This window comes from Callorhinchus milii, unplaced genomic scaffold (assembly GCF_018977255.1).
Source record: "Callorhinchus milii isolate IMCB2004 unplaced genomic scaffold, IMCB_Cmil_1.0 Scaffold1, whole genome shotgun sequence".
Lineage (NCBI taxonomy): Eukaryota > Metazoa > Chordata > Chondrichthyes > Chimaeriformes > Callorhinchidae > Callorhinchus > Callorhinchus milii.
Genome location: NW_024704742.1, coordinates 17504840 through 17527743, shown reverse-complemented (window position 1 = coordinate 17527743; position 22904 = coordinate 17504840). Strand labels below are relative to the sequence as shown.

Here is a 22904-nt window from a genome sequence, read left to right as displayed (position 1 = left end):
AGGGGAGGAATCACATTCCCTGCTTAATTTGTGTAGTGTGTAAATATTTTCATCAAGTATTTTCATGCATTTGGAAGTGTTACAAAATTGCAATAAAAGCCAGAGCGCTAACCATTAGTGCCCTTCGAGACAGGGTAATACTCATTATTCTTAATTAAAAGCTAAATCCATGGGTTGAGGATAAATTAATTAGAATGTCTAATTTCTGTTGTTTTTTGAAAACCTAAATGTAAATGAATTGTAGCACTTTAGTCTTTGACTTCGTAAATTAAGGTCAGCAAAATAATGGAATCCCTGAATTAGCTGATCTCAGGCAGTCAAGAGTGCTGCAACTTGTCTCAGTTAATGTGTGATATGATCAAACCCCATTCGTGCGCTCACTGTGGCTTCCATATCAAATATCGAGCTAGTTTAATTTGCGATATCTGAAAGCAGGAAGAATGCGGGAAAGAAAAGGCCAGAGAGCAAAAAGGTCTGCCAGGGAGACGAAAGTTTGATTCCCACAAAGATCAAAAATGTTTCACATTGTCTTTCAGATTTGCGATTGCTCCGAATCTTTGTAAAATTACAACATTTCCTGGTAACATGTAGTTCCACAAATATAAATATGTGAGGATCAAATAATTTTCCTAACTTCTGAGCTTTTGTTCCATGCTCTCCCAGCTAAAAGTTCCTCTGAATGGTAAAAAGATATTTTCTGGCCAGTAAAGTGCAGATTTCGCCCTTCCTCAGCAGAAAAACAGAGGAAAATTAATATTTAAAAAACAATTGGAAACTGCTCTAGGAGGTTTCTATTTACAAAGGCACTCACACTGGTAATATCAAAGATCGAAAGAGTTCATTTTCATGGTTGGGTTGGACTTTCTTGCTGGCATTAACTAAGGGCAATTTCAGGACAGACACAGGAAGTATTTCTTTAACTGCTGGAACTACTTGTTACTAGGATGTGTGTTTGAAGGCACTGAACTCATTTAAAAAAAAGCTGCTTGATCGTGTGATGGAAAAATGGTAGGTTGGGTATACTGGAAGGATGATTTCAAAAGGGCCAAAGGGCCTTCTTCATCTGAACCTCTCTTGTGATTTTGTAAACTCAACACGATAATGCTTAAAAAATCATAATAGTTTGAAACGCTCTTGCCTGGGACATGACAATCATTTGTGCAGCACAAATGTAGCTTGAACTCCTGAGTTCCTGGCTTTCAATTGTCATTTAACTTGTAAAATTAATCTAATTGGTAATGGTACTGTATTGAAAGGAATTAGATAGAGTATGTCGTATGGTGATGAGTGCATTGAATGAGTACAGAACAATACTCTGTCAGTAGTTACTGAGGCAAAAAACTGTATCTCTGTTCAATCCTACAATGTGTGGTACTGAACCACATGATGAGAAGGTGAAGAATGGATCAACTTCAAGATCCTCACACTTGTGTTCAAATCCCTTCACTCTCTGGCACCTCCCTACCTTTCCAACCTCCTTACTACTTAATCCACCATCTGGCACCTCCACTCGACCGGCACCGGCCTTCTTCTCGTCCCTCGCACCCTCCACCCTACCATCGGAAGTCACACTTTCAGCCATTATGCCCCAAAACGCTGGAACACTCTCCCTCAATCCCTCCGCCTTCTCCCCTTTTTCAAGTTCCACCTGAAAACCTTCCACTTCGGCCACCTCCCACCCCACCATCCCCACTCAGCTCGGAGTCAGGCTCCACCACTGTTAAGCCCTCTGAGACGCTATTCTGCATGGGGGCGCTATATAAGTGCAAGCTGTTGTTGTTGTTTGCCATCAGCTGGACGTGACAATCATGGAATTAGCTACAACATGCAGAATTCCAGAGAAGAAAGATGAAAAGACCGGCAAAGATAATCCCTTCAATCTTGCTGAGTTTCACACTTGGCATCATCTGCTCAATTGTATAGTCTGCAGTTTTAGAATGCATGCCACTATAATCTATAGAGATAGTCAATGGACACTGACAAATCTATTTGGGGATGGACACTGCCACAGGGACACCTCAGTCTTGCCACCGAGAAGTGCTGGCTAGTACCAGCGGCTGTTGCAGTGTTGGGAGCTGTTTGCCAGCTGGAATGATGTAAATTTATTGGCATTACACTGAGGAATAATTGCCAGCCATAATCACATTCTAACAAAGACTTCAGCTAAAAACCGTGTTAATCTGCCCTAACATTAACTAGTCCTATCCGTTTGTGACCCATGTGCCTGTTTGCCAACTTGACAAAAAAACTAAGACATCTGGGTCAGGCCAGCTGCTGTAATCCCTTATCTCATCAGTCACAGCTTCATGGCTATCTGCACCCTGTACTAACCACCTCAATCTTCCATTTTAATTTAATCATTCCGTTAATCTTCATTATGTAGCACAGACTCCCATCCTGAATAATGCCTTGCATTATATTTTGTGTCGCATTTTCATCAGGACAAAACCACTGTGGATGTGAGATAGATTAACCCAAAGCAGAAATGCTTCAGAACAAAAGGTGTGATACATGAAGAGTTACAGTAGTAAGAACAGTATCTTGAGGACAAACAACTTATTGTAATGTCAATACTGAACCTTTCTGACTGATTGTATTGATCATATTTTCCATAAGGGCAAGAAAGGGACAAATGTTAATCAAGTGTGGATTTATAAAGAGTAGATTAACTAATCATTCTTGGACATTGCAGAAGCTCAGAATTTATTCTAGTCCTAACCTTAAGAGCATTGCCTTGCCACTTAAGATTGTGAAAAATGTACACAAATTAAGTCTGAATATNAAAAAATTCTAAAATTTTAAGACTCAAACTATGAGAAATTTTGCACATCAGGAAGGTAATTGTGAAAAACAATGTTTTATTTTGAAAACAATGTTATTTTTCTGCTTATGAAATTTTATTGATCCTCATACATCCTCCTGGACCCTGATTTTGTTTGGGGGGAGGGGGGTTCAGCTAGGTCTGACACATGCAGAAACCCAACATTATGCTTAAGAGTATCAACAACAACAACTTGTATTTATATAGCATCCTTCACACCGGATGGGTTCTCGGAGCGCTTAACCTCCAAGACTCCGATTAACGCTCGGAATATCCAAACCAAGCTAAGAATTCCATGAATCCCACATACACATGGAAAGTCTAGATAGATTGTTGAAATGAAATGCGCACTCTCTCTCTGGAGGGACGTATCTAGCTTACCTAATTCCAGAAAGTATTAGGCATACGTTGGCAAGAGCCAAGGCTTGGAGGACCCCAGTGTAGTCTGTGAAAAAGGCTTCTCGGCAAAAAGGCTAGGAAATTCCTCCTAGCCATTGGCCAAAAGGTCAACTTGGCTCAAGTGGTAGCACTCTCGTCTCCGAGTCAGAAGGTTGTGGGTCCAGGCCCCATGGTGAAATTTGAGGCTATAGTCCAATGCGATGCTAATCAGGAATTCAGGACGGTAACCTAGTTTCTGCTAGCAGTATAATAATAATCCTTAAATTTGATATTGCACCTTTCATGTCAAGAGGACTTTTCAAAGCATTTCTTATATACTGCAAACTAAAGTGAAGTGACTATATTTGTCGGTGAATGCAGCAGTCAATTCAGGACACAACAATGCCCCATCAACAGTCATGAAGTGAAAAACCATTTTATTTGGGGTGATTGTCGGCCAGGACACCAGGAGAAGCTCCTTTCTCTTTTCGAATAGTACTATGGTACCTTGAACATTCACCTGAACAGGCAGATGGGGCATCGGTTTAATGTCTCATCTGAAGGACGGCACCTCCAACAATGCAGCACACCACCAGTGCTGCTTGGAGTGTCAGTTTAGACTGTATGAGGTCCAAGACCCAACTTGGGGCTTGAACCCACAACCCTCTGACTCGGAGGTGAGAGTCCAACTGACTAAGCCAGGCTGACACATAAGAACATTGACAATAATTGACATTGAATGACACCTTCTTTTCCTTCATTTTTGGTGCATGGATGGTACATTTTATACTAACAAACTGGCAGAAGGATCAGCAGTGGATTTCCTTCATCCAGCTTCAGTGGTAAGGTCCAGTTGTGAGGTCAGTCAATGTCACAAACAGCCGTTCAGTCAGTCTGTGTCACAAACAGCTGGAGCTCTCTGTTATCCAGCTGTGTTTAATAGCCTACTGAGTGAATGGAAGGCATCATTAATGGGAGCCAGAATATTTTTCCTTTATTTCTCATGGGACAGTCCCTCAAATGAGAGCAAATTCTGCAGAACAGAAATCTGTCATCTTATTTGACAATTTGTTTAATCCCCAGGTTCCGAATTCAGAAACCTTTGACAATTAATAGAACCAGGACTTTAACTTAAACATGCAGATAAAACGTAATTGCTTCATACAATTGGCAGCCTGGTATCAAAAGTCAGAGGCTGTCAAACGCCTCCATTGATGCCCTCCCCCCACAATTCAGCGGGTTAATCCAGTCAATAGCTAAAGCATCCAGACTGCAACACTGCCTGTGTCTGTTTGGTTGATTTCAGCAGAAGCAGTAATGGGGGTCATTACAATCATCAGCAGTGACCTGAGTTAGGGAAGAAAGAAAATCATTTGTGGTCTTGATCGGCGTCCATCAACCTTTGCTGGAAGTTTGAGGACAGGTCTGGCTTGGTTGTGACACCCTTCCCCTCTCCAGCGAATTAATTGCAGCTTGAACCCCACTGTCATGCGAATCAGTCTGGTTCAGTTGGCAGCATTCTCACAGTACAATATAAAATTACATTTGTATAGCGCCTTTCACGATGGGAGGATGTCCCAAGGCGGAATTTGGACTCACCTTTGAATCAAAGGGTTAATAATCCTTGCACTTGACATAGCGCTTTATCGCATCGGTGAGACATCTCAAAGCGCTTCACAGAATACACTGTAAAGTGAACTGACAGTAAACTTTTGTGGGGACTTTGAGCTCACCAGTCGGGCTGACAATCCAGGACAGAGCTGCTGGAGCACTGCATTATTAGAGGTGCTGTCCTTCGGATGAGACATTAGCCAAGGTGCCATCTGCCTGGTCAGTTGGATTTTAAACATCCCACGGCACTTTGCAAAAATAGAAGGGAGTTTCTCCTTGTGTCCTGGCCAACAATTCCCCCAGATAAAATTGGTCATTCATTTTAATAGCTGTTTGTGGAGCATTTCTATGCACAAATTGGATGCCACGTTCACCTACAAATACAGTCACAATATTTTACAGGATATGCTGTGAAGTGCTTTGAAATCTCCTCCGAACATGAAAAGTGCAAGAGTCACATATGAAGAAAACTTGAGTCAGGTAGGAAATAAGGAGCCAAATATAAGAAAGGAAATGGAAGAAAAAGACTCAAGAGAATTTACTGACGTGGGGGAGAGAGGCGTGGAGAGCGGCTTCCATTACTATAAGAGACAACAGTGAACAGTATAAAAATGTCCTCAGTTGTAAATCATGTCAGGAAGTGTTTTATATCTTTCTTACTAAAATCATTTCAATGGAGTATAACAGATCTCCTCTAACCATGGTTTAGTCACACACAGGAAGCTCAGAACAATTCTTCGATTAGACAGTACAGTACTGGCATATGAATCACATGAGCCTTTAGTGGAAAGGCAGGAGACAAAAATGCTACTGTAGATCTCCTCAGGTTCAAGAGAAGGTCAGAGCCACAGATGTTATCTGGTGAACAGATGCGATTGACTGGTGGCCTACCACTCCAGCAGAAGGCTACTTTGTAGCTTAACGCTTGAATCAGCATATGCTTCAGATGGCCTGTCACCATTCCAAATCACGCTCAGTGCCACTGAGAAGTGGTGGGCAGCGCTGCGTTGCAAGAAGTGCCAAGCTGCAGTTGAGAAGTTTTAACCCAAGGTTCCTTGGATTGAGCATTAAAAATATCATAACACTATTCACAAAGAGAGGGAATTTCTCCTGGTGTTTCTCCAAACCAACAATTCCTTCAGATGCATTGGCTGTTCATATCATAGCTGTTGGGGGGAATGCTGTGTCTGCCTACAAAAACTGTCATTACACTTAACAATAATGACTTTTAAAAAGTTTTTAATGATATGAGGTTCTTTAAAAATGGAAGCAAATAAAATAACTATCCTTACAATTGATTTTGAGGCTTTCGTTTTAGAAAGAGCTTCACAGGATTTACAGTGTAGTGATTATGTGATTATTATAGATGAACCCAGTAGCCAATTTGCATACACCAATGCCCCACAAACAGTTATGAAGTGAATGACCAATATTATTTTGGGGGATTGTTGACCAAGACACTAGGATAACCTTCCTTCATTTTGTGAAGAACCTTTTAAGTCCACCTGAACAGGCAGACAGGACCTCAGTTCATCCTTTGAATGAAGTCTCCGCCTATGTAGCACACCCCAGCACCGCACTGGATTGTTAGCCTAGGCTATACAAACCCCAAATCCCAACATTGGTATTGAACCCACAACTTTTGGACTCGGAGGCAAGAGTCCTCCAACTAAGCCAAGCTGATACACATTCTTTATTATAGAGTGGCACTGGTGAAGGTGTTAAAGCAAGTGTCCTAGCTGTCCTCCCATTGCAGAGACAGTACACAGAACGATGGATGAACTAAATTGGAAGCAAAATTGTCTTAACATTGGATGGTGGAGTGGTGACCAGAACCAGAAAAGGACATGTTCATTGATGCCCCACGAGCTACAAATGCAGTTTGAGATCAAGAAAGTGACTCAATGAGATAAGAGCAATCACGTGCCTCTTCTAGGGCAGGTCTGCTGCACTGGCTGATTTTGTGTCAAAAACGAAAGGCGGATTTATTTGATTTCCCCGGATTTCCAGCCTCACCACAAGAGTTAAAAACATTTTACTGCTGCAATGCTGACTGATTGTTCAGTGTGTAGGTAGCGGGTAAAAATAATGAAGCAACTACTATAAAGCAGATACCACAGCAGTGAGAGACCTCGAAACAAGACAATTTGTTCCTCTAGCTGTTCTGGAAAAGTAGAATTCAATTGCATTTCTTTAATCATTTTCCTCCAGCATTTTGTTATCAAACTCTCAGCTAGATTTCAAATCAGTTCATGAAAAAGCCCTCCAGGGACAGCCCTCCTGCATCACCTCGACCCACGTGAATGCTTTTTTTTTACTCACATTGGTAATATTATTTTGCATTAATAAACTTCACCAGCCGTGTAACAACACATCAAAAAGATAAATTGCTTACTGTTACAGGCAGTTTGCACAGCAGTCAAGTACATTGTCCCTTCAACATCCTTCTGCATCCCCGCTGTACACAATTTCTTTAGTGTGAGTGTAATCCTGGCTACTCATCGGGCACAACTTTTCATCTGTGTGGTCCCGTTGCTGTTTCCCTTCATTTAATATGAGACAGGCAAAAGTAACCTGACCAGTAGGCTCCTACAAGTACATTAGTTTTTGGCTTGCTACAAAGGTCACGATCGAAATTTCAAAGGGATTGAAAATGGCATTCTTGCAATAGAATTGCAAAGGTTTTATTTTTATATTGAATCCCGTTTGATGGGCCTCAACCCAACCCGAGGAAAGAGATCATGTCAAAGCAAAGTTTCTGTGGGTTAACATGACACACATCTGATTACTGGTACACATTCAGTGTTTACAAATGCTTTCCGAATCCTGTTGCAAATGCTGTATTTTAGACCCCAAAATGAATGTAAAAATCAGATCTTTACATTTGATATAGCGCCTTTCACACCAGGAGGACATTTCAAAGTGCTTCACTGTATATGTTACAAAGTGGAGTGACTGTATTTGTAGGGGAGCTTGGCAGCCAATTTGCACACACTAATCACCCACAAACAGCCATGAAGTGAATGATCAATTTTAACTGGGGAATTGTTGATCAGGACACCTGGAGAAACTCCCATCTCTTTTTGAATGGGATCTTTATCATCCACCTGGACTCAGTTTGATGTCTCATCCGAAGAAAATCAGCAGGAATTGTGAAAATGTTTGCAATTTTATTTTGATGACTCCATTTCTGTGGCTTTTGTTATTTATCTGGTTGACTCATCATCCACTCACCGAGCAGCTGTTAGCAGATAATTCGGTTAGCTTGACTCATTGAATGCAAACGTGCAAAATGCACCTCTCCTACACTTTGGATCCTCTTCTTGATCTGAGAGAACCGTCTTCATTCATAGGAGACAGCGAGCCACCAAATCAAAACAAAGAGATAGGTTTAAAGATGGATAGAGATGGGGTGAGGTGGAGAGTACGCAGAGGCAGCTCCACAGGTTAGAGCGCTGTGGTCTGAAGTCTCGGCCACTGATAGTAACACTGAGAGGATAGGGAATGTACAGCAAGCCCGTTTTTGCCAAGCGAAGGGGACAAGTAGAGGTGTCGTGAAGGAGAAAATTAGAGCGATAAGGATTTATAGGTGATGGTGTGAATATTATAGAAGTGCACTTCTCCAAGACAGATATGAATATACTGCACAGTAGGTAATGTAGAATAGACCCCTGTGCAAATCTTGACAGTTCTTGCTCCTGGACAAAGGGTTTTCCATTATCATAATTTTGTTTCTATTGTTGATGGAATTTAGTAGTTTGCCGCTATTTTCACACACTTCATCAAATGAATAATAATATCCACCAGACAGCCCTCATCCACATATTTAGTTACCACCTCAAAGAACTGCAGTAGATTAGTGAGGATTTACTTTTGGTTCCAAATTTAAGGTGACTAACTGCAGTACAGGTGAACTCTATGCTCTTTGATTGAGCAGTAATAGAATGTCACATAATACCATCAGCATTGTCTCCACTCCATTAACTCCAAGACATTGCGTCAATGTGGCTCAGTTGGTAGCACTCTCGCCTCTGAGTCAGAAGTTTTGGGCTCAAGCCCCATCTTCGGGACTTATGCTAACTCCAATGCATTGTTGGAGGTGCCGTCCTTCAGATGAGAAGTTAAACCAACTTCTGCCTTTCTAGGTGGATGTTAAAGATATCATAACACTATTTGAAAAGAGAAGAGAACGGAATTTCTCCAGTGTCCTGGTCAACAATTACCTCAAATAAAATTGGTCACTCACTCCAAGGCTGTTTATGGGACTTTGCTGTGTGCAAATTGGCTGCCACATTCACCCACAAAACACAGAGTCACCTAACTTTACACTATCCTGGGAAGCACTTTGAGAGCATCTAGACAAAATAAGGCACTATACCAAACGAAAGGATTAATATTAACGTACGATTTGCTCTCCTCACGTTCTAAGGTACAGCTCCAATGTTTACGGAATTTCTAAATGTATTAACCAGAGCATCGTATATGCCTTAAGGGTTCGGGGGTTGTACCTCATTTGGCAGGTTGGGTTGCCGTTGACATTCAGTTCTTTGAGTTTCTTTCCATCACTTGCTCAAATAATGTTGACTTGGGTTCAGCATTTTCATGAACTAAAATAAATTAAACTGTTGAAGCCCACAATCTTACATTTGTGAAAACTGCGTGAAACATCTATTTCACACACGTAGATTCTTTCTGTAGCTTCTCTCCCAAACTTGCACTTAACTTCCCGAAACCTATTTAACCCACAGTATAACATTGCTGCTGCCTGCAATCTGCTTTTCTATTGCCCATTATATATTCTCTAATGCACCTTTCAGTTAAGCTTAACTACCTGTTGGATGATTCCCTATCCTCACTACTTTTTGTTTCTTCTACCTTTGTCCTCCTGAAAGGGGCTGTACAAATACAATGTGTTGATGTTGTCAAAATATTTTTGTCTGACCTTTGGGTTAGGCCTTATTCAGCTGTTGGGGTTTTGCAATGTCTTTCTTTTCCTTCTTCTCCCTCCTTATAATGTTCTTCTGCTGATGGATTTTCAAATTTTGTTTCCAGCTTAATCCTCCTCAGAGATCTTCTCATGGGCCAATGTATTCCTCAGTCGTGCGACACCTATCTTATTATGTTTTGGGCTCAGCTTTTAATGCAGTATCAAATCTAACCATGAAATGATTAGTGGAGCCCATGTTAATTCGTTTCCAGATTACTGATCTGTTGTAGGTGACCCTTGAAAAAACAAATCCAACACAAACAACATGTATTCTCCGAGACATGGGAGTTCGTGGCAGAAGGATTTCACATTATATTTTCATAAAATATAAACTCTGGTTGCACTGAAGTGAGATTTACACTAAATCTAGTTTCCAGTAATAGGTTTGATTGAGACACAGCAAACCTTTTGTGTGTGGGAAGTCAACAGTTGCAGAATGATGAACATCAATCCTCTTCTCAAAACTCAAATAAAAGAATGTTGGCAGAAATAAACAGGCACAACACACATCCACATGTTCATGCATCATACCAATACATGTACAAATGACTATTCAACAAAAACAACAACAAATTACATTGGGGAGGACATTATAAGGCACTGGACAATCAGTGATTTGGACCCGAGCAAGGGGGTTGGGATTAGGAGAGGAGGGCAGGGGTAAGAGGGTGACCAAAGGCGCAGTCTAAGAGGAGGATCTTGAGACATGCCTTGATGGAGGCAAGGGAGGGAGCAAGGTGAAGGGAGGGGCAAAGAGCCAGAAGGCCCAAACACCAATGGTGGGATGGGGCAAGCCAGGTGGCGGATGTGGAGCAGGCCGGAGCCTGCTGATATTATTATAATGCGAATATACAGAATAATAATAAGAATATACATAATTATAATAGTATACATGACAATACATAGTTTATGCATATACATAAACTATTCACAACAAATCCTGATTTTCAACACACTGGCAAGCTTTCCCACTGCTTGTCCAACTAGGACCACCAAGCTGAGTGGGAAGAGTCCCTCCCCGCAGTGACTGGTCTGCCCATCCAAGTCCTGCTGATGTGCTGTCATCAGCAGGTTGTCAATAATAATGTTGGTTTCCACAGAAGGTAAACAGGTGCCAACAGAACAAACCCAAACCAATGAAGAAACTCATTCTTCAGTTTACCATATGTAGAAATTCAAAATTGCACATTTCTTCATAAAAAGTTGTTAAGAAATGCCACAAATTAGACCTTGGCTTGTTTTCCATATGTAGATAAGGGGAACTAGTTTGACACGAAGGTTATGTTGAAACCCACGGAGGGCATAAGCAAGAGATTTAAGGCAGATAAGGACAGACCATGTCTCTCTGCTTTCTGATGTGGTTTCCTCAACATGTGCCAGCTGTCATTTAGCAGCAGAAGGCCAAAACATAAAATGCTTGAGGTATAATTGAGGTACAAGGGGCAACACAGACAAAAACTGCTGGATAATGCAAGGATAAAGAAAACACTAACTTTGGTGCCTATGTCAAGCATCTTATATTAAAGACTTTGGGGGGAAAGGAAGAGGCTGCAGTGGCTAGCACTAAGGCAGAGCTCTCCCAATCCAGAGGAAGGTTATCTGAATGTTCTAAACTGCATGTGTGGCAGTAACATCCAACAGGAAACGCATCTGCAGCCAGTGGATGTGACAGGCAAACGCCCAGCTTTCAGAAACAAATGGTGCTTCATTGTTAAATGAATGGCAGTCCCTCAATGACTGTCTGTTTGAGCGCCAACACAAACATCCATATACAAGAAGCAAGGTTTTATTCCCACATTTCCTACAAATACAGGCAGCCACAGTGGCAAAACCCTCCAGCCTTTCCTTTCTTTCACTTGCAAAGCAGCGGCAAAAAAGTCTCAGCTCTGCTAGTGAAGCTCAGATCTTTCTTGTCAGGTCCACCAAACAACTTCTTCTACCAAAGCCTTTCTGAGGTAATATTGGTCACTCACTTCATAGATATTTGTGGGATATTGCCTTGCCCAGGTTGACAAGTTCACCCACAAGATACATACAGTCGTACCACTTTACAATATATCCTGTGAAGCGCTTTGAGATGTCTCAACAACGTGATAAGGCACTTTATCAAATTCTAATGTGAATGACAGGCTGCCTTCTCTGAATTCACCCCCCACCCCTTTCCTCTTCTGATTATTTCCTAATTTCCGTTGTTATATAAACCACAACAAATACAACTAGGGCCCAAAATCAAACTCTGGCAGAGGTTTATATGTAATTCAGTCATACTTTGAACCTATCTCATTACCTCTGCCTTTGAGTCAGAGAATTCCTCTCAAAACAAAACAGCTGGAACAAATATATAGTACCACGTTCTGCCTAGTACTAAATTTCAGCCTCGTACTGAAGGTTAACCAATTCACCGTTAAATATATAAAATGATTGTTTTACAAAACAAGCTCAGTTTTGCCCACAGTTCCCCAGTCAAGACTAAGTAATTTGTCATTTCATACAAATCTGTGGACAGAAGCCCAGCACTTGTTCTCTCAAACTATCAGGTTGAGATGCTGAAGTTGGCAAAAGCCTTCAAGATCTTTCCCCGAACAACTAACTCCACGTGTCCTGAGGAATCTGAAAACAGCATCTCACCCAGAACGAAAGTTCCAGATTGCAGGATGTGTGATAAATGATTCTGACATACGGCAATTCCAGTCACGGCCAGATGGAACTGCTCAGGATCAAAGCCAGTTTGATCGAGCCCGTGGGAGACTAGTATAAAGGTTTGGTCCAGCGCCTTGGGACGTCCTCCCGATGTAAAAGGCGCTATACAAATGTAATCTTGTTGTTGTTGTTGTGGGACGGAGTGGGAGGGGAGCGTACTGATCTGTGAGAGAGTGCACATGCTCAACTTCCAAATGTGAGGTACAATATACCAAGGAAGAAATAACTGGGCTTTGAGATGTCAGCACTTCACATGCACAGGAAATCGAAGTTAATTATGTGGTATTTCAGAACAAATATCTTAAATAAGAAATTCAAGAGTCCATAAGATTGACTTTGCCTTGCCAAAGTCCTCCTGACATGAAAGGCGCTATATAAACCCAATCTGTTGTTGTTCCAACTCAACCTGGTTTTCCCTCGAGTCGTTGTGAACTACTTTGTTACTGGAATGAAGCTCCTGCCTCAGATTCCATTATTTAGAAATCCGTTTCTTAATTGACAAATCTGTTAAGAAATATCATAACGTTGATCCAAAAATTCTAACCCTCCAGTAATTCATCCACCTTAACTACACCTGGCACTTCTTAGTGTGTAAACGTGCTGGTTTAATCATGCAAATCCATTTAATTCACACCACAAGGTGAAATTAATGGAGTTGCGAAATGAAAATGATCACATCCATTGCATTATGGAATGCCACAAAACCTCACTCTTATATAATGCCATTGAATCCAAGTGGAATTTCTCCTGTATTAAGGAGTTCTCTCATTGGAGGCCAATGGTGGAAGCACAGTAAAAACCTTTTGCAGTGCCCACAGACAGGTTACATGGCAATTACTGCTCCCCAGTGAGCTATAGTACAGCTAAATGCTATTACTGCGTGCACAGAGGCTGCCTTAAACCTTAGGCCTGTGTCTGTTCAGTGTTACAGTTCTTCATAAGTCACAGCTCATTCAATAAACATGAGCAGTTTTATTCAGCACCAAATTATTCAACGAATAAAGCAGTGACTGGCTGATGTGGTTAGTTAGTGTGCTGACCTTTCAAAACAAGCATCTGGGTGCTAATCCATCCCAGGGCTGATGGGATGAAGCTTTCTCTCTCTGCTAGCTGTGATGATCCAATGTGAAATAAATTTCAACAGCACTGATTCAGCCACCGGTGGGTCTGAATGCACAGCACAGTTCCAGCTACCTCTTCAATTATATATTATGACACTCTACATTAAAATTTATCATTCAGTTACGATGTGTAAGACTTTAGATTTTTGTGCCACATATATATATTCCTCTGCAAAGGTTTGATGTTCAGGAGAACGTGCGTGTGGTTTTAAGATTTCCCCAGCCAGTGTGAGTCAAACAAAGCTACCTGCTCCCAAGCAATTCTTATTTCATAGGACCTTCGTTGAATTTGTGATGATAGCCTGAGGATGTGGTTGAGGATAATAGCACTAGGAACTTAAACCAATCTGATGGCCAAACACATTGCTTTTATACTGTGTTTGCCTTCAAAACCAGGCCTGTTTCAAAATCCTGTTGTAAAATAAGAGTTGTCTCGGCTCTAAATCGCCCATGGCCAAAACAGGAGTTGGATCTCCCCTTGTCTTGGCAAACAACAATAAAAGCAACAACAACTTATATTTATGTTGTGCCCTACAGACAGGATAACTGAGGAGTGCTGAGGAGATCTGACTCAGTAGTGAACAATCAGTTTGTAAAGCATGGCAACATTCCACCCACTTGTACATATCTTAACAATAATCCTTGCATTTGAAATAGCTCCTATCACGTCGGTGAAACATCTCAAAGCGCTTCATGTGATTTTAATGTAAAGTGCAGTGACTGTGCATGTAGGTAAACCGGGCAGCCAATTTGTCCCCAAAATGTCCCACAAACAGCCATGAAATGAGTGACCAGTTTTATTTGGGGGGAAATGTTGGCATGAAAACCAGGAGAAACTCCCTTCTCTTTTCAAATCCATGGAATCTTTAATATCCACCTGTATAAGCAGATGAGACTTTGGTTAAACTCTCACCAGAATAGAGTTGACACCCCTGAGACGCCTAAAGAAAAACCACATAGGTGCATCTTAAAACCATTGGCCTCAGTAGTGCCAAGGGGAAAGGGTGGCCAATGTTTCACAGGCAACCAACAAGGATTACAACCTGCCAGGAGCAACCCTACATCCGAAGGATAGCACCTTCAAACATGCAATGCACCCCAGCATTGAACTGGAATGTCAGCTTGGACTATGTGAGTTCAAAGTCCCAATGCAGAGTTTGAACACCCTACCTTCTGACTCAGAGGCGAGAGTACCACTATCTGAGCCAGACTGACTCACAGAGTAGTTGGCATAAATGTACCCTTCCTTCTTCCGTCATTCTTTGCAGACCTGTTTCTCCATGTGACTCTGGTTGTAATTTGGTGACCTGCTTGGCTGCCAGATGTTGCCAATGCAGGTTAAATCCAGGAACCAGAAAAGGAAGCCCCAAAGTTGCTTGTGTGCAGCCATTTCCTGATATTACAAGAATGTTTCAAATAGAATAAAAATCCAACATTACATCAGCTTTCCTGCACCGCAACAATTCATTAACAGCTTTGTGTCAAGTCTTTAACACCTCCACTCATTTTTGGTACAACAACTTGAATGAATCATTGTGTGGCCTGACAACCAAACAAAACATTACAGAAATGGCTTGCAAAACACAGCCGATTTGAGCTGGACCAGACTGCAGTACTGTCTGATGTGGCTTTCTGCACAAACAGCCCTGAAAGCACTGTACCTTGTCTAAATACTACTGAGCATTCATAGCCAGCACAATCTCACAGCGGCCATTCATCCCCCCAGTAAGCCTTTTTCTAAATCCAAGATCTGTTTTGTCTCATGGGGGTTATGCCTCACAGCTTTATGATTCAAAAGTTCTATTATTGTGTATTTTCAAAATAATTGTGCCACCACCTGAGCTAAACCCATCTTCTGTGGTCTATCATGGCAGTTCCCAATATAACCAAAAGATGAACAATGAACCCTAATGTCAGCTTGAAAGAAAACCAGCGCACGAGTTGTAAATAAAATCAACTTGGTATCTCTGGAGTTTCATGCTTCTTCAATCGCACTGAACAACATATTGCTTGCTTAGGACAATTGAGGGGGGAAATGTATCTAAACAGCAAGTCAAACCGTTCGCACTAAAATAATAATAAAACAGGGCTCCTTAAAATAATACAATAATAAAAATGAGTTCTTTAAAAATAAAATTCCAGAATTGTCTTGGTTGTAGACTTCCAAAATGATCACCTTCTCAGAAATGTTACATTTCTGACATGGATTGAGGCTTTTCTGCGATAGCCCTGCTGTAAAATCACTAAGTGCTCACATTTCCTGCTTTGTGACAGAAAAATGCCATAATCCCAAAACTATTACATTATGTCCCAGTGTTCCATTTCAATAGCAAAAAGGTGGAAACGGATTTCAAAGGTACGGTTCACCAGTGACTAACCTCAATGGGCTTTCAGAGCATGTCTTCTTTATGTAAACGTTTTATTATATGTTACACATTAGTGTATAAAATGTATACATAATGAATGTTTTGCACACCTCGCCTTCCTGTCTGATCAGTTATTTACTCCTAAGGCTAATCAATCTGAATCTCAATGCTCCGTACATGCAGGGATAATTATCCACAGCAGCCCTGGACCCCACACCATGATATGGTCAGTCAGAATCTGAAGAAGACTGGAGTAAAACCATCCCAGGAACTTCCATACCACACCAAAGCCAGGAATAAGCCTGCAAGCCTGTTTATTCCATGTTCACCTCACAGTCAAGCTAACAAACCATTTCCAAAATATACAGTCAATTCACTTTACAATATATTCTGTGAAGCGCTTTAAGACATCTCGAAGACATGATAAGGTGTTATATTAAATGCAAGGATTTTTATTATTATTATTCTCAGAGGTGACCTTATAGGAGTATTTTGGATTCCGTAGATTGAGAAAGTAAATCCAGCAAAACAAAACATTCAGCATCCACATAGTCATTTCTCCCCTCCTCCTTCTATCCTGAAGGCTTTTCCAGAGATACAGGCATATTCACCCTCTGGTACAGTGTATTGTCTATGTGGCCTCAGGCAGTCACTGTTGTCAGGCATCAAAGCAGTGTCTTAACCACACCCGATGATTCCATCGACACAATTTCCAAGAAGGATATTGATTAGATAATGATCTGGAGTGGAAACCCTGACTGCTCCCCCACCCCCACCCCATGTTAGACCGAGCCACTGAGATCACAAGTAAAGTCGAGCTGCATCCCCCTGCTGAGTTCAATTAATTCATCACGAACTGAGGATTGAACCTGGAGCCTTCCAGTCTCTTATAGCTCTTTTACAGTAAGCAGTGGAATTACTAACGCAGTCATTCGGAAGCCACAGATATCAAAATTCACACACAGACAGTCAGATGTCACACTGAGCTCCCATCTCACCTGAGCTTACCTTCATTTTTTGGCAAGGAATCCTTCTGGCTCTGAAATTCATACATTCTCAATACCATATGTACACAACATAAACAAAGCAATGACTCACCTCCACAGCGAGCTTTCCAGAACCTTCCCCATGTCTGAATGGAACATTTTGGTGAGAATCAGGATTACCTGTGAGGAACATTAAAAATACATCATTCAATATTCATTCTTTATTTATTATGTTAAAATTGGCCAGATAAAATTCAGCATTTACTTCAAGGTTGTGGGATATTTTTATTGTGAACAAGTTCACTGCAAAATTTGTCTACAAATACACAGTCACGTCACTTTACAGCAATTACCTGTGAAGCGCTTTCAGATATTTCAACACTAATAGGTGCTATTATTATACGTTAAGTCTGCAAATAATTTTGAACTCTAAAACTCTAAAAGTTTGCTAAACTATAAAATTGGCTAAGTTTAAAACACAAAAGTGTTTTCCGGTGAATCAGAGGTAAATTCTCGCAGCGCACAGCAATGATCCACACAGACTCTGAAAGTGCCAGGTTTAATTCCCATTGAGGAGAATTGTGAGGAGCAGTTGGGGTGCTACAAATGATCTCAATCCCCGTTATCTAGAAAAGGTGGGGGAACGCAAGAATAACCCTATTGTTGCTCCTCATTGTAGTTCAGTGACAATCGCTGGGAAGTGTATGTGTGTGATGCCAAGATTAAGCTTGAGTGTGATGCCCCTCACAGTCAGATAGTAGTAGAGTAGTAGTAGAGTTCAACACACGTTTGCTCTGAGCTCCCTGTTCTTTATACTACTCATTCTGCTAAGCAATAAGAAAGCTAAGAGCAAATGTATTGATGATACAGCCACAATATGGGCAGCTGATAACACAGGAGAAAGAAGATAATTGGTAAACAGGAAGCTCTGGACTGATTAAACAGAACAAAAGAACATGTCACAAGGTCACAAGATTGGTTTGGATGAAGAAGGCCCTTCAGCACATCCAATCTTATTATTCTAGAACATCTACCCTGTTGTCCACCAATCACAGCATTAACCTGTTTATCAAATGACCATTGACCTGGCCTCAACCACCTATCCTGGCAGCCTCGTCCAGTCATTGATTATCCTCGGAGTAAAGAAAAACTTTCTGGTATCTGTCCTGAAATTACCTTTCACAATTTTTTACCTAAATAATAATAATAATTCTTGCATTTGACATCTCAAAGCGCTTCACAGAATATATTGTAAAGCAAATTGACTGCGTATTTTGTGGGCGGATGAAAATAAAGAGTACTTGTAGTCTCACTGTGCTTATACAGAAGCAATCACCCACAAAAACATCTGGGTCATGTTTTCTCAAGACCCAAAGAAGGAGCATCCATTAGCAAAGGTGGAGAAAATAATTATTAGGGTTTGATTATTGATCTTTGAAGGATTCCAGCTCATAATAAGTTGCTGTCAACAAGTTAATCAATTACTGTATGGAGCTGAATTTTATGCATGACCAAAAAATAATCTAACCGTATATAGATCACAATTGAAGCTGCATTTGGATTGCTGTGCACAGATGTCCTACCTTCAAGGAAATATTAATTCAAAGACATTTAATAGAGGAGGAACAAGTACGAGTCAGGGATTTACTGCTTTAATTTATAAAGTGGGACTTATTTCAAACCTGATCTTTTTTTGGAGAAAGGAAAATTGAGGAGGAAAATAATCTGTTGAAAATGCTGGAAGGCACAGATATGGATGCTAAACTGACTATCTGTCCCAGACTTTGAGAGCAGAACAGGAGAATATTGGTTTAAAATTAACAAGCCTCAAGGATTTTCGAAGATTTTCCCTCAAAGAGTGGTGATACGTGGAGCTCCCAACAAAAGTAATTAATGATGTGTGGATTAATTCCTTCAAAATGAACTGCCTTGGAACAGAATTGCAGATTATGAGATAGGCTTGATAACCCGAAAGCTCCTTTCTTGTTCCATATTCTTACTGGAGTTTAATTTGTGGATTCCTTATTGAAAGACTGATGGGGGCCAACGCACTGAATATTGGTTTTATCTTTTGACTCAAATAAACTTAGATTATAGCCTAAGGAGGCTCCCTGCTCCAAACAGGAGATTCAGAGAGCAAGTGGAGTTTCAGCCAGATACATTCTGGGCGGGTACCTGCAGGATTCACAGGAAATGATTCCCTTTGTGAATCTTTGGCAAATTTCCTCCGCTATCAAATAACCCACTATCTATTAGTTGATTGACGGATCTCTTTTCCAGGGGTAATAATCCGTTAAAAAATGGTCACTCAATCCACGACTGTTTGTGGGACACTGCTGTACACAATTGGCTGCCTGTTTGCTCACAAAATATACAGTCCGCAAATATACAATATGCTTTACAGTATATTCTGTCAAGCACTTTGAGACATCTCAAAGGCATAATAAGGTGCTATATCAAATGCAAGGATTATTATTATCATTATTATTATCTATCATTGCCTAAGTTTAAATGTAGTGTGTATATACGTGTTGGGTGCGCTATGTGCAAGCTTGGGTTTATGTGAACGGGTGTTGGATGTCAATGTATTTGTTGGGTGTAGTATGTGTGTGTGATTTCTTTTTTATAAATAAAAAGGTATTGTGGTAGGTTCATATTCCTGCCAACAGGTACACGACATACCAAGGTCAGGGAATTGGTATTCTGAGAAATGTTTCAATTGTGGGTGAGAAAATGTCTTGAGCGACTTGGATCATGAACCCTTTTCCAAACAACTGCTCTCAGTTTTGTAAACTCAGCAGCCACCTTTCCAATTGAAATGAATGGAAATTTTAAATTGACAGTGACGAATGGTACCCAGACTCTGTGCTGTAACAGCTTAGTGCATTATTATATGTACGCTAGGAAATAGAATCCTAAAGCACGGGGAAAAGGGGGAGAGGAAGGGGGGGAATGGTATATAATGTGCTAATTAACACTACTAATTTTTATCACATCAAAAATTATATTTTAACCCCACTGAACAATTCAAACCTCATTCTCTGAAGAGGCCAGGAATCAAACACCATAAGTTATTGTGCAGAAATCATGTTATTCCTCAATTAAAATGAATTGTGTAGAGGAGTATTTGTATACTTATAGCACCAGGACTGAGAATATCCTCCAAAATGGACACACACTGCCACATGCACACACAAAAGCACAGACGACACCCAATACATACACAGAATCACAAACACATATGACACCCAACACAAGCACTACATCCAACACTCGTTCACATAAATCCAAACTTACACATACATATCACACCCTGCACATACATACACACTACATCTAACACTCATACACATAAACATACATGTGCACGCACTACACATTCAATACATAAACATACATGCACCACACCACCCAACACTCACATACATACTACACACAGCACGTACACACACTACACCAAACACATATTCTACACCCCACATACACAAACACTACACCCAATATTTATCACACACACTCAAATCCACAACTATAACAAATTGCATTTATATAGCGTCGAGAGGACTTGTCAAGATTCTGGACAGTCGAAAGGTTTGCACCTAAGCTGGGGTTTGGAAGGTCTTGAGATGAACCTTGAAGCGGGCAGGGGGGGATGCAGGGTGCAAGACGAAGGGATTCCAGGATGGAGCTCCAGATGGTGGTGACAGAAAGGTTGAAAGCCCAACCACCAATGGTGGGGTAGGCAGGGTGCGGGACTTGAAGTAGACCAGTGTTGCAGAGAGGAGGGGGCGGGTGGCTTGGTAAGGTTTAACACGTTGGAGAGGCAGGGCGGTTGAAGACCACAGAGGGACCACCTTGTTCCTCTGGGGAGTCAGTGGAGCCTGATGGGATGATAGGCTCGCAGGGCTTGTTGCAGGAGAGGACGCAAGCTGCAGAGTTCTGAATAATTTGCATCTTGTGAAGGGAAGAGTTGGGAAGTCCGGCGAGCAGGGAATACACATACTGCATATATACACACACAAACATCACACACATACTCAACACTAATACAGCCACAGATACATATACTCTCACACACATATCCATCACACCATCTAACACACAAACACTCATGCCCTCACATATCACATTGACCAAAAACATTGGTCAAAAGCAGCTAATAATTATCACTGGCTGGGGGAGGGTGGTGTTCACCCCAAGGTGGAAATGTGGAATCCAACAACAACAACAACTTGGATTTATATAGCGCCCTTCACGTGGGGTAGCATCCCAGAGCACTACACTGCACAGGGAGATCCTATGAAAATCTCCCCCTCATAACTGCACCCTTTAAGACAAACCAAAAGACGTCATATCTTCCAAGCTACAAAGTCTTTTGAGAGCTTCCAAAGGATACAGTTCAAATAGGCTGGCCTGTCACGTCAGCTGTGACAACTGCCCACCGCCTCCATGCCTGGCTCTGACATACTTTGATAGGTTCACTGTTTATCTGTCACTGGTACAGGGCATGAAAGAAGGGTGACCCGCTCTGATTAGCTGCCGTTTGTATTTAAACCTCTCTGGTATATAAAACGTCTTTTGCAGGAAAAATAAAGTTGGCAAGAATGTGATAGCATTGTAGCATCTTTTCAAAAGAGAAGGACGTGACCCAGACTAGAGTTTGCAAATACGGGTAGAATTTCAATTGGAGAATGAGCAGCAGTGGTTGCTAGGTGTTTGCAAAATGGTTCAGAAGTTATCTCTTACACTGCACAGCACTCTGCCCATCTCAACACAAGTTATTTCGAGGCCTGTCATTACCATTATCATGGTGTGAAGCACTAGGACAAGATAAAAGATGAGTGGCACAGCAGTACTTAGTTATACAATTTGTTGATGTGCTATATCACGGGCGAGCAAACTTGGAATCAAGGGTAGGATGGTGGACTCATTTAAGAAACAGCTTGATGTTGTGGTGGGAAGACAGAAGTTCTGGAAGGATGACATCAAATAAGATGAAGGGCCTTATGCACCTGAACCTCTTTTGTGACCTATTAGTTTCTGGTATTTACTTGCAAATTGAGTTGATCAACAGAGTCTGACGCTGAATATACCCTCTATGTACAAGACACAAACATTCTAGATGAGCCGAGATTTATTCTATGTAGCACGTGACTGCATCCAGAATTTAACTAATTCTTAAATGCAGCCTTAATTTTGAAGCTGGTTTTCTGTCGGTTATTTTAAGCAACTGCAGAAAACCAACTTCCAGGTTAATACTGAATTCAACAATTTGCCAAATTCTGGTCGCTCCAAATTGCTGTATAAACAGAGCAAATCATGAGCCAATATGGAATTTCTCCCTATAACTCAGTTTGCATATACTCCATTAGGCTGATAATAATAATAATAATCTTTGCATATGATACAGCACCTTATCATGTTCTTGACATGTCTCAAGTGGTATGACTGCATGTATTTTGTTGCCGAATGAAGTAACCAATTTGCGCACAGCAATGTTGCACTCTCTGCTTTTCTGTGCTCCATCCCATCCACAAGCTTCCTTCCAGCTGTAGGGCAGTAGAGTCCTACCTTGTTCAGCCTCTGCTACATTCATACTATACCCCATCCTCCTCCACCTTACACACAAAATAGCATCATCGGCTCTTTAATAATAAACAAACCTCGCAATTGATATGGCATGTCTGGATGATGGCTCAAAGCATTTCCTTCACAGAAATTCCTAGGAAGTGCAGGTTGTAGGCAAATATAGTGAATGAAGTGAATGAGAAACTCTTCTTATGAAGAGTGCCAAGGATCTTTAATGTCCATCTGAATAAGCAGAGGGGATCTCAGTTTAACATTACATCTGAAGATAACACCTCTATCACTGCAGTACTGTAGCAGTTCCCAGTACTATACTGGAAGACCATGAGTTCAAAACGAGGCTAGACC

At 41.1% G+C, this 22904-nt stretch overlaps 1 protein-coding gene across 1 annotated transcript in view; it reads right to left on the bottom strand.

Moving 5' to 3' along the window:
* Window positions 1–22904, bottom strand: part of sorcs2 (sortilin-related VPS10 domain containing receptor 2) — a 312610-nt gene that overhangs the window by 247978 nt on the left and 41728 nt on the right. Inside the window, exon 3 of the mRNA XM_042339423.1 lies at window positions 17083–17150. Within this exon, the coding sequence (XP_042195357.1) occupies window positions 17083–17150 (68 nt within the window). The remainder of the gene's footprint in view (window positions 1–17082; window positions 17151–22904) is intronic.